The following is an 11,972-nucleotide window of genomic DNA, read 5'->3' as shown; positions in this document are numbered from 1 at the left end:
TTCCAAAGGGAGCCACTGACCCAATCCCAGCTCTGCTCTTCCAAAGGGAGCCATTGACCCAATCCCAGCTCTGCTTTTCCAAAGGGAGTCATTGACCCAATCCCAGCTCTGCTTTTCCAAAGGGAGCCACTGACCCAATCCCAGCTCTGCTCTTCCAAAAGGAGCCATTGACCCAATCCCAGCCCTGCTCTTCCAAAAGGAGCCGCTGGCCCAGAGCCCCGAGGCAGGGGCTGTTGGGGGGCTCTGCAGCCCTGCCTTGCTGTGGGCAGGACTCGAGCTGGGTCCTGCTCGCCCGCCGAGCGCCTTTCCCTTCCCTTGGGCAGGACTCCGCTGCACTACGCGGCTGCCAACGGCAGCTACCAGTGCACGGTGACGCTGGTCACCGCGGGAGCCAGTATTAACGAGGCTGACTGTAAAGGCTGCACCCCGCTACACTATGCTGCTGCTTCGGACACGTACAGGAGGTGAGTGCCGCGCGGCGCGCGCCCTGTCGCCGCCAGAGCCGCCGCTCTTCCCTCACCTCCTCTAGCCCAACAGGCTGTGGGGACGGGCCCTGCTTCCCGCAGCGGTGCAAGAGCGGGGATCTAGCGGTGGAAGTGGGACCCTTGTGCTCTGCACGTGCTGAGCAATGTGGGGGTTCCTCGCTCGCGGAAGAGGGGTGCTGCGGGCACGCGGCGCGAGCCGGGCGGGCTGGCGGCCGTGCCGGAGCAGAGGCAGCCCCGGTGGCCTGGCTCGCGTCTCCTTTGCGGTCCCCGCGCTGCCTGTGTCTCTGCAAACTCACGGCGGCCTCTCACCTTTCAGAGCAGAGACTCATTCAGGAAACAGCCATGACGCAGACGAGGAGCCGCTGAAGGAGTCGAGGCTGAAGGAGGCATTCTTGTGAGTCTGCATCGCTGCCCTGCTCGCAGTTGCCTCTTGCTTCCCCCTTCCTCTGACCCCTGCATGCGCTTCTGCTTGCCGTGGACTTTCTGGAGGACCCGCAGGTCCTCGCAGGGCTCTGCACGCCCTCCATGCCTTGAAGCCATTCGTGCCGTGTTTGCATTTGTTCCCTCCGCTCCGAGCAGTTGGAGATCCGAGCTCCCTGTGAAGCTCTGCCCCTCTGACCTGCCCTCTTCCCTGCTCCTTGCAGTTGTTTAGAGTTCTTGCTGGATAATGGTGCTGACCCATCCCTCCGGGACAAGCAGGGCTATACTGCTGTCCACTACGCAGCTGCGTACGGCAACAGGCAGAACCTTGAGCTGGTGAGTGCGGCCGTGACCCGCCCCGTGCTGCCCCCAGGGAGAAATCCCTCCCCGCCACCGTGCCAGGGTCCCTCTGCAGTGAAGGGAGGAGCGCTTGATGATGAGGAGGGTTAGAGAGCGGGCTGGACTTGTGGAAAAAGCCTGGAGAGCCGGGGAAGAGCCGCTGCAGCAGCGGAGCAGCCCCATGGCTGCGTCTGGATGGGCTGCAGGGCACGGCTGAGCTCAGGGCTCTGGGCATAGGAAACCACAGGAGTAGTGGGGGGGCTTCTTGTCACCCCCCTGCAGACTGCTGGTGGCAAAGGTGCCTCCTGAAGCCTCCGAGATACTGTGTTTTCAAGGATCCGCTGTGGTTACGTTTCCCTCGGTTTTGCAGCTCCTGGAAATGTCTTTTAACTGCCTGGAGGACGTGGAAAGCACCATTCCAGTCAGCCCTTTGCACTTAGCTGTGAGTAGGGCTGGGCGAGCACCCATGGGCACCCAGGGCACCCGTGGGCGCTCTCGATGCCGAGCGAGGCGGGGCAGGGAAGGAGCCGGGCTCTTTCCAGCACTTGGGTGCTGCTCTTCGGAGCCACCTCTCTTGTCCATGGGGGAGGCCGGGGGCATCGGCGAGAGGCCAAGGCTGTCAGGCCCTGGGCATGGGGCTTGGTCCCAGTGGCGGGATGTCCTGGCTGCCATCCCCTGGGCTCTGCTCTGACGGGCTCTGCTTCGCCCTCAGGCCTATAATGGTCACTGTGAAGCCCTCAAGACACTTGCCGAAACCCTGGTGAACCTCGACGTGCGGGACCACAAGGGGCGCACGGCGCTGTACCTCGCCACGGAGAGAGGCTCCACGGAGTGCGTGGAGGTGCTCACCAGCCACGGCGCCTCCGCCCTGGTCAAGGAGAGGAAGAGGAAGTGGACGCCTCTCCACGCCGCAGGTGACGGGGCCGGCGGCGCGCGGGCACGCGTGCAGAGCCCGGCAGGCGCTGCTGCTGCCGGCGTCCCGGCTTGGTGGATCGAGCAGGGTTTAGGCTGGCCTCGCGCCGCTCTCCAGCGGCACCTCTTGCCCAGCTGCCGCGGAGGGAGAGGGAAAGGGCTGCGGGCGAGGAGGGTGCCGCGGAGGGCGCGCGCCGGCGCCGCCTGCCCCGCGGTGCCACAGCGGAGGGTCTCGGTGGCCGCGCGGCCAGGACAGCGGCGGTTGCCACACACGTGTTTGTAGCTGGGCCCGCACACGTGCTGACGAATCCTGCAGCCTAGCAAGCTTCTAACGGAGCGGCACGGCCACGAGGAGCCCGTCGCCTCGGCTCGCGTGGAAGGAGGGCATCTGCCTGTGCGCGTGCGCGACACCGTGTTTCCTTGCCCTTCCTCCAGCTGCCAACGGGAACACAGATTCCCTGCACCTCCTGCTAGACAGCGGGGAGCGGGCGGACATCACCGACGTCATGGACATCCACGGCCAGTGAGTTTCCGGGGGCATTTCCCTGGGCGGGACGTGCTGCCTGGGCCTCCCGTGCCGCGGGCACTAAACCCGTCAGTAAAAGATGGTAGGAAGTGGGCAGCGCTCCTCATGCTCGTTCCCCTCACGGGCAGGCAGCGCTGAGCTCCCCGAGCCGCTGCTGGAAGCAGCCGTGGCTCCACGGTCACCGTCCCTTGTGCCGCTTGTCCCTCCGCAGAACCCCGCTGATGCTGGCGATCATGAACGGCCACGTCGACTGCGTCCACCTCCTCCTGGAGAAGGGCTCCACGGCCGACGCGGCCGACAAGAGGGGCAGGACCGCCCTGCATCGAGGGGTGAGAGCGGCTCGGGGACTGGCGGCAGCCCTGGCCCTTGGTGACTTCCACGCAGAGGTTGCCCACATGGAGGGTGCCCATTTTCCCTTGCTGGAGTGCAGCATCTGAGGAGGAGACAGCGATCTCCTCCTGGGGAGCAGCTCCACAGAGGCACCTGGGGGGCCTGGGGACACCAAGGGGACCGTGGGGCAGCAGGGCCTGGTGGCCGAGGAGGCCGATGGGCTCCCGGCTGCATCGGGAGGACGTTGGCAGCAGGACAGGGAGGGGATCGTGATCCTGCCCCTGTGCTCAGCCCTGGGGAGCCCAACCGTGGAGCACGGGGGGCAGCTCTGGGCTCCCCAGGACCAGGGGGCCGCGGAGCTGCTGGAGGGGCCAGCGCCGAGCGACAGGGATGGGGCAGGGCCTGGAGCCTCTGTTGTCCGAGGAGGGACTGAGCGAGCGGGGCCTGAGCAGCCTGGAGGAGAGGAGGCCGAGAGGGGATCTGGTCAACACGGACAAGTTCCTGGAGGGGGAATGGAGGGAGGAAGGGGCCAAGCTCTTCTCAGTGGTGGCCAGGGACAGGACAAGGGGCAGTGGGGACAAACTGCGACCCAGGCAGCTCCATGTCCATGGGAGGAGGAACTTGTTTGGTGTGAGGGTGCCCGAGCCCTGGCACAGGCTGCCCAGGGAGGCTCCTGTTCTGGAGATCCCCAAACCCGCCGGGATGGACTGGGTGCCCCGTGCTGTGGGTGTCCCTGCTGGAGCAGGGCGTTGGACTGGATGATCCCTAGGAGTCCCCTCCAACCTCAGCCCTTCTGGGGTGCTGTGAGCGTGGGGAGGAAGGGGGTGGCTCTGTCGCCGGGGGCTGGAGGAGGGGATCCGAGCCCTCGCGCTGTGTTGTGGCCGCAGGCTGTGACGGGCTGCGAGGACTGCCTGGCCGCCCTGCTGGACCACGATGCCTTCGTTCTGTGCCGCGATTTCAAGGGCCGCACCCCGATCCACTTTGCGTCGGCGTGCGGGCACCTGGAGGTCCTGCGCACGCTGCTGCAGGCGGCCCTCTCTACTGACCCCCTGGACTCCGTCGTGGACTACAGTGGCTACTCCCCGATGCACTGGGCTTCGTATAGCGGTAAGGGGCAGGCACGGGACACGCTCCGGCCTCGTGGCTTCACGTGAAGGGCAGGTCCGCGGTGGCCTTGAGGTCCTAGGTGGGACCTGGGGGAGGTTGGAGGTGCCTCGACACTTCTGGATCCCGATTCCCATCCCTCTGTCCTCACAGGGCATGAAGATTGTCTTGAATTGTTACTTGAACACAATCCATTTGCATACCTAGAAGGAAACCCTTTTACTCCATTGCACTGTGCAGTGTAAGTGGCACCCGGACGCGCCCGAGGCCCTTCCCGCCGGGATGGGTGGCAGGGGGAATGCGCGGGCTGCGGGGCAGGCGCCCGCAGAGCGAGGAGGTCCAGGCTCTGCTGCTCGGCACCGAGCGGAATCGCCTCTGGTCGGCACCCTGCCACCCTCGGGGTGCGTTGCCCGCTTGTCCCGGCCTCCCCACAGCCGCGAGGCGCTGGCTGCGCCACGGGAGTCCCCTGGGAGCTGTAGAGCTGCTGTCCCTCCGGCCACACGCCGCCCAGCGGTGCTGCCTTCCCTTGAGTAGCACCAGGCAAAGCAAATTGCCCTAAATCGCTGCTGAGCGGCTGCCGCTTCGTCCTCTGCGAGGCTCTGGCACGTGCTGCTGCTGCGCGCCCCGTGCGACCGGGTGCCCGTGCTGCTCTGCCTGCCCCTAACTTCCCTTCTCGTCCCCACCACAGAATTAACAACCAGGACGGCACTGCTGAAATGCTGGTGGAAGCATTAGGTGCCAAGATTGTTAATAGCAGAGATGCCAAAGGAAGGTGAGCGCAGAGCCCTCCCTCGGTGGCCGTGGTGCCCGGTGGGTTCTTGGGTGGCTGTGGGGTCCCTGCCGTGTGCTCGTCCTGCTGCGACGAGTGCAAGAGCATCCTGACCCACGCATCCTGACCCACTCATCCTGACCCACGCATCCTGACCCACACATCCTGACCCACTCATCCTGACCCACGCATCCTGACCCACGCATCCTGACCACGCATCCTGACCCACGCATCCTGACCCGCGCATCCTGACCACGCATCCTGACCCACGCATCCTGACCCACACATCCTGACCACGCATCCTGATCCACTCATCCTGACCCACGCATCCTGACCCTCTCATCCTGACCCTCTCATCCTGACCCTCTCATCCTGACCCACTCATCTTGACCCGCGCATCCTGATCCACTCATCCTGACCCATGTATCGTGACCCACTCATCCTGACCTGCGCATCCTGACCCACGCATCCTGACCCACATCAGGGCAGGGTCTGCAGCACAAAGCAAATCCCGCTCTTCCTGCCCTTCCTCCGCCGTGGAGATCTCCGAAGCTGTCTGCCGGCTGGGCTGGCTTTGCTGGCCTGGGTGCTGGCCCTGCTCCTCATGCACTGTCTCCTCCTTGCAGGACACCCCTTCACGCTGCTGCCTTTGCAGACAACATCCATGGTTTACAGCTGCTGCTGCGCCACCAGGCCGAGGTGGACCTGACGGACAAGCTGGGGAGGACCCCCCTCATGGTGGCTTCGGAGAACGGGCACACCGCCGCGGTCGGTACGTGCTGGCGGAGCCCCCGTCGCGCGCAGCGTGGGCACCCCCGGGCAGTTTGGTCCTGCTCCGCTGCGCCGGGCCCTCTGTGGCACCGGGGGGGATTTGCTGCGCGGGCAGGTCAGCGTTCCCGGCTGTCCCTGGGGACTGTCCCGCCCTGCGTGGTGGCCGGACCCGGCCTGTCCTCTCTCAGGGCTCCTGCCCCGCTCCTGCCCCTCAGCTCGTGGCCACGGCCCCGTTTTGCCCCGTTGGCGCCTCCTCCGCTCAGCGGCCGCTTCCCCTCTCGCTTCCAGAGTTCCTGCTGTACCGAGCAAAAGCGAATATAACTGTGCTGGATGTCAACAAGAACACAGCTCTTCACCTGGCCTGCAGCAAGGTAGGGAGCCGGGCGCCCGTGCCCGCCTTGCCGGGCTGAGCGCCCTGTCCTGTGGGCAGCTCTGCGGGGCAGCAGGCACCGGATCTGCAGAAGGGAAGGCTGAGAGGGGATCTGGTCAACATGGATAAGTTCATGGAGTGGGGAATGGAGGGAGGAAGGGGCCAAGCTCTTCTCAGTGGTGGCCAGGGACAGGACAAAGGACAATGGGTGTCAGCTGCAGCCCAGGCAGCTCCATGTCCATGTGAGGAGGAGCTTCCTTGGTGTGAGGGTGCCCGAGCCTGGCCCAGGCTGCCCAGGGAGGCTGGGGAGGCTCCTGCTCTGGAGATCCCCAAAGCCACCTGGATGGACTGGGTGCCCCCTGCTCTGGGTGTCCCTGCTGGAGCAGGAGGTGGGACTGGATGATCTCTGGAGGTCCCCTCCAACCTCAACCATTCCGGGGGTCTGTGATTCTATAATGGGTGTATTCAGTGCAAGAGAGACCGCAGACACTGTCAGAAAGGGCGGAGGAGGCAGCGTCTGCCTTCTCAGGCCCTTCCAACGTGGCAAACGGTGCTGGAAGGAGGGCTTGGGGAATCGCTCAACTTGTGGGATCCCGTTGTGCTCAGGCAGCGCCCGGGTCCCCTCCGTCCCCCCAGTGCTGTGTGCCTGCGCTGTCACCAACGTGGCCTCCTTTGCAGGGTCATGAAAAGTGTGCCTTGTTGATCCTGGGGGAAACCCACGACCTTGGCCTTATCAATGCAAGTAACAGTGCTCTCCAGATGTGAGTATTTGGACAGCTGGCGCGGTGGGTTGGCTGGGCTGGGCTGGGCGCGGGGCCCTGTGGGCGAGGGGGCAAGAGGACAGTCTTGCCAGCGGGGAGCCCCGTGGCGCTCCCCCGGGAGCTCCCCCGGGAACATCCCCGCGGCGTCCCCGGCACCGTCCCCGGCACCGTCCCCACCACCTCACGCGCCGCCTGTCGCTGCTCCCGCAGGCCGCTCCACATCGCCGCCCGCAACGGCCTGGCCTCTGTCGTGCAGGCCCTGCTCAGCAGAGGAGCCACCGTGCTGGCTGTGGATGAAGAAGGTGAGTCCTCCTCGCACCGCGCGGGCAGCCCGGGGAGCGCCCGCCCGCCTCGGGCACTGCGCGGCCCGCGGCGCGAGGCTCTCCGTGCCCTCCTTGGCCGTGCTGCCAAGCCCCGCACGTGTTTGATGTACGTGTCCTTGTCCCGCCGTGCCGTGTCCTTGTCCCGCCATGCCCCCCTTGGCTGCCCCGCGGCGGGAGGCCCGGCACAAGCGCGGGCTGCCGTGAAGCCGTCGCCCCGCTTGCAGCTTGGGCAGAGGCTGCCTGTGGCGCCCAGGAGCTTCTCGTCCCAGCAGAGCTCCTGTTCTGCACAAAACCCTTTCAAAGTTGTGCAAAACGCCCGGGCACCCGCTGCGCCGCCCGGCTCCTGCGCCCGCTCCCTGCCGCTCCTGGCACGCCGCGGAGCAGCTGCAGGATCTGCAGGGACTGGCGGCACCCAAGCAGGGTCCCGGGACATAAAGACTAATAGAATCCCTGCCCCGCTTGGAGCGATTGAATGCGAGGTGCAGGCGGGTCGGGAGATGGGACTGGCTCTTTGGAACGGGCTGTCCGGAGCGGCCGTGGAGGCTCCTTCCGTGGAGATCTCCCAGACGTGCCTGGATGCCGCCCGTGCCCGTGCACGTGCCCGTGCCGCGGGCGACCTGCGTGAGCGGGGGGAGCACTGGGGGACCTCCGGGCTCCCCTGCACCCTGAGCATTCAGTGGTTCTCTGCAGTGGGTACAGCGCGGAGGCCGGCCTGGGCGCCTGCCCCCCGCGCGGGCCCGGCCGCGGCGCCGGGGAACTCACCGCCGCCTGCCCCCTAGGTCACACGCCCGCCTTGGCCTGCGCCCCCAACAAGGACGTCGCCGACTGCCTGGCACTTATCCTCTCCACCATGAAGCCTTTCCCGCCTAAAGACGCCATCAGCTCGTTCAGCTTCAACCTCCTCAAGAACTGCGGCATCGCGGCCAAGAGCGCGGCCTGCGGCGCCCTGCCCAACGGCGGCAGCTGCCCCTACGGCAAGGACCGGCACAACGCCATCGGCTTGGACGGCTGTTACTCGGAGTAGCTTCGACCATGGGTGACCTAATATCTTATTATATTTATTTAGAAAGTCTATAAATATAGGGCACTTTAAAGGAGAACAAGACTGGGCAGGCCTTCCGGAGCGGCGCGACGGGCCAGGAGTTCAGAGCTTCCCCTTGGCCGGGGCCGGGCGGCGCGAGGCCGGCGCTGCGCGGGGAGCGCCCGCCCCGCTGTCCCGCTGTCCTGCCGTCCCGCTGTCCCGCTGTCCTGCTGTCCCGCCATCCTCCTGCCCCGCCATCCCGCTGTCCCGCCGTCCTACTGTCCTGCTGTCCCGCCGTCCTGCTGTCCCGCTGTCCCGCCATCCTGCCGTGCCGCTGTCCTGCTATCCCCGTATCCCGCTCTCGGTGCCCGCGGGGCTGCAGGTGAACTCAAGCAAGGAGCCGCCTCTGCCCCGGCCTCACCTCGCTGCAGCCCTGCGCGCCCGGGGCGTCCCCGCTGCCGCACGCTCCCCATGCTCCCCGTGCTCCCCGTGCTGCCCGTGCTCCCCGTGCTGCCCATGCTCCCCGTGCTCCCCATGCTGCCCGTGCACTCCCCGTGCACTCCCCGTGCTCCCCGTGCTCCCCGTGCTGCCCGTGTTCCCCGTGCTCCCCGTGCTCCCCATGCTCCTTACACCTTCCCTATGCTCCCTGCCTTCTCCCTGTCTTCCCTGCACATGCCCCGCGCTCTCCCCGTGTGCTCCCCGTGCTCCCCACGCTCTCCCTGTGCTCCTGCTCCCTCCCTGTGCTCCCCGTGTGCTCCCCATGCTCCCCACGCTCTCCCTGCGCCCTCCCTGTGCTCCCGCCTGCTCCCCACGCACTCCCCCTGCTCTCCCCACACGCTCCCCGCTCTCCCCMCGCTCCCCACASTCTCCCCACACTCTCCCCACGCTCTCCCCACGCTCTCCCTGCTCTCCCCACGCTCTCCCTGCTCTCCCCACGCTCTCCCCACGCTCCCCACACTCCCCACACTCTTCCCACACTCCCCACGCTCTCCCCGCGCTCYCCCCACTCTCCCCACGCTCTCCCCACGCTCYCCCTGCTCTCCCCACGCTCCCCACGCTCCCCACGCTCCCCCACGCTCTCCCCACGCTCCCCGCAGCACCGTCCGGCCGCCCGGGGAAGCCTGAGCTCCGGGTGGGCCGGGGCGGCGGCGAGGGGGGCACCCGGTGCCCCCGGCCAGGCGCCCCCGCTGCTCCGGGTGAGACCCGGGCCCGGCCCGCGCGGAGGGCCGGCACCCCGAGACCCCTTTGGCAGCTGTCAGTGATATGCAAAAGCGGGTGCCGGGCGCTGCAACCTCCCCGGCTCCAGGCACTTTAGGGATGCGCCGGCTCCTTCCCTCCTTCCCTCCCTCCTTCCCTCCTTCCCCCTTGGCCAAACGCTGCGTCCCGCCGCACCGGCTCTTGGGGCCTTTCGCTCTCCTGCTGCGGGGCCCTCTCCATGCAAGAGTCAGTGTTGCTTTTGTTTTCTTTTTTTTTTCTTTTTTTTTCTCTTTTTTTAAAGAAGATATTTATAAAGAAACGAGCATTTACCTTGAAAAATCGCAAAAAAAAAAAAAAAAAAAAAAAAATCCAAACCTTTTAGCCTTTTAATAAGGAAAAAAATGCACTTCAAAGTCCTTATTCTCAACCCTGAATCGGTGTGTGCTTATTTTTCTATAGCAGCATCCTGGCAGGTTTTATTAGCGTGTGTGTACATGGGATCAGTGTTCTCTTTTTTTTTTTTTAAGTTTAAGAATCCTATTTATAATGCAGGTCTGAAGCATTGGCGAGTGTTGCACTGTATTTTTTGTTTTCCTGGATTACTGTAGCAGTATCACGTGCAAGGAAACCAAGAGCCTCTCAGCATATCAGGAGCCTGTTCCAAGCCAAAGACGGGGCCGGGGCCCAGGCGTCCGGGCCGGCCGCCGCGTCCCCGTCGCCTCCGCTCCGCCTCCCGGGCCGCGAGGCCGTGACGGAGCCGCGCGCTTTGGCTCTTTCATAGAGGAAAAAAAAACATTTCTGTAACCAAAAGAAGGTATTATTCCTTTTTTTTTTTTTAATTATTGTTTTTTTGGAATCCTTTTGGGATGAAGGCGGCTCCCGCCGGCGGTGCCACCGCGGCGCCGCCGGATCCTCCTCCCATCCCGCCGCCTGGTTCTTCCTTTAACCAAAGCCGAACCAAAGCGGCCCCCCCGGCCCCCCCACATCCTCTTGGCTTGAACGAAGGTGTTACCTTTCTGCAGCGAATACCTCAGCTCCGAGACTTGAACGGCCAGCGGCGCCCGGCGCCGCCGCGCACGCCGCAACTGGAACCGAGCCTTGTTTACAGCGCCGGGCGCCGCGCGCCGCCCTCCTCCCGCTCCCTCGCCGCGTCCTCCCGCCGCCCCGCTCGGCCCTTTCCCCTGCCGTTTTTCCCCGGGGGGGCTAAGGCGCTTCGGGAGGCCGGCACCGTGTCCCCAACGTGACGCCCGCACCGCGGGCGAGACAATCAACGCGACTCCGCAAGGGCTTCTCCACCGCGCGCCGCGCGCCCGCTCCCCGCCCTCCCCTCGCCTCTCATCGGAAGTAATAATAATAGTAATAATAATAATAACGACGGAGCGGGATGAGGTTGCAGCGGCACGGCCGCGCGTTGGGCGCCCGGGCGGCAGCGGCAACGCGGCCGCGTCTCCGGCAGGTGCCAGTCTTGTTCTCCTTTAACGCTGTATCGTATCCATTTGACAGCACAGCTTGACAATTTAAGTAATAATCCAAGTGTTTGGTAATAATGCGTTATTTTGCTACACGAGATTTGTGATGGTTTCCCCGGTGCGCTGTCCAGAGGGATGGAGGGGAACTTCCTCTATGCCAAAGTCGGAGCATTCCCGCCGCGGGCGCCGCCGCGGCTCCCGCTTCGCGCTGCTTCCCCTCGGCCTCCCGCGCACGCCTCGCTCGCACCCCCGCTGCCCGTCTCCTCCGAAAAAAACAGAAAAAATGGGAAAAAAAAGAAAAAAAAAAAAAAAAAAGGAAGTTTCCCTCCGCCCCCTCGGTCCAAAGCACTTGCTTCGAGTAATAAGCACTTTTGTTCAGGCGTGAGGCCGGCTCCCCTTGGCGCTTGGGACGCGGGAATCCTGGAGCAGGGCCGGGGCTCGGGGGGCAGAGCACGAGCCCCGTTGCAGGGGGGCCCTTGCGCTGCCGGGGGGCCGCGGAGCTGCTGCCGCTGCCGCTTGGGAACGTGGTCCCTTGGGAACGTGGCCCCTTGGGATGCGGGGCCCCTTGGGAAAACGGGTCCCCTTCCCAGCCCCGGGGCAGCCCTGCGCGGCCGCCCGCCCCCCACCGAATAATAGCACTAAAACCCAGCGAATTCGCCCCAAACGGAGGTGCCGGGTTTGCCCCCGGCGCGCGGGCGGGGCAGCCAGAACCCAGTGGAAAAGCCAAAACGGAGAACAAACCGCAGGGACCCAGGAAACAGCTGCTTCTTTTTTCCTCAAAATGGTGTTGTTTTCTCTTTTTTTAACGTTTTTGCGCTGTTTGCCGGGGCCGGGGGCCTCGCCGCGGCCGGACCCCCGCTCCCTGCAGGGACCGCGGGACGCGGGAGGGTCCCGGGCCCTGCAGACTGTGACCCCCCCCCCCCCCGGCCTTTGCCTTCAGTCGGAAACCAAAGGAAAAAGCAGCCCCTTTCCCGGCCGCGGGGGCGGCTTGGCCTTCGTCTCTTCCTTTTCTTTCCTTTTTTCCCCTCTTTCTTTGCTCTTTTGGGTTTTCTTTCCCCGCAAGGACGCCCGGAGCTGCTCGACCCCCTTCTCCCGCCTGCACTGGGCGCGTTGGCACGGAGGAAAATGCACGAGGAGGAGGAGGAGGAGGAGGAGGAGGCAGCGGCCTGGGATGG

The 11,972-nt window shown here is 65.2% G+C and overlaps 1 protein-coding gene across 1 annotated transcript in view; it reads left to right on the top strand.

Moving 5' to 3' along the window:
• The window catches only part of ANKRD52 (ankyrin repeat domain 52), a 16,367-nt gene extending 8,098 nt beyond the window's left edge, over positions 1-8,269 (top strand). Inside the window, exons 13-27 of the mRNA XM_026048946.1 lie at positions 324-464; positions 802-879; positions 1,130-1,241; positions 1,615-1,686; positions 1,957-2,158; positions 2,592-2,679; positions 2,894-3,011; positions 3,900-4,119; positions 4,270-4,357; positions 4,805-4,888; positions 5,512-5,657; positions 5,945-6,027; positions 6,705-6,787; positions 6,998-7,089; positions 7,890-8,269. Of these exons, the coding sequence (XP_025904731.1) occupies positions 324-464; positions 802-879; positions 1,130-1,241; positions 1,615-1,686; positions 1,957-2,158; positions 2,592-2,679; positions 2,894-3,011; positions 3,900-4,119; positions 4,270-4,357; positions 4,805-4,888; positions 5,512-5,657; positions 5,945-6,027; positions 6,705-6,787; positions 6,998-7,089; positions 7,890-8,134 (1,852 nt within the window). The 3' untranslated portion in view covers positions 8,135-8,269. The remainder of the gene's footprint in view (positions 1-323; positions 465-801; positions 880-1,129; positions 1,242-1,614; positions 1,687-1,956; positions 2,159-2,591; positions 2,680-2,893; positions 3,012-3,899; positions 4,120-4,269; positions 4,358-4,804; positions 4,889-5,511; positions 5,658-5,944; positions 6,028-6,704; positions 6,788-6,997; positions 7,090-7,889) is intronic.
• The last annotated feature ends 3,703 nt before the right edge of the window (positions 8,270-11,972 follow it).

This window comes from Nothoprocta perdicaria, unplaced genomic scaffold (assembly GCF_003342845.1).
Source record: "Nothoprocta perdicaria isolate Ctin4 unplaced genomic scaffold, notPer1 scaffold_589, whole genome shotgun sequence".
NCBI classification, from domain to species: Eukaryota; Metazoa; Chordata; class Aves; order Tinamiformes; family Tinamidae; genus Nothoprocta; species Nothoprocta perdicaria.
Note: the sequence above shows the minus strand (reverse complement) of the source record. Positions and strands in the feature narration are given on the sequence as shown.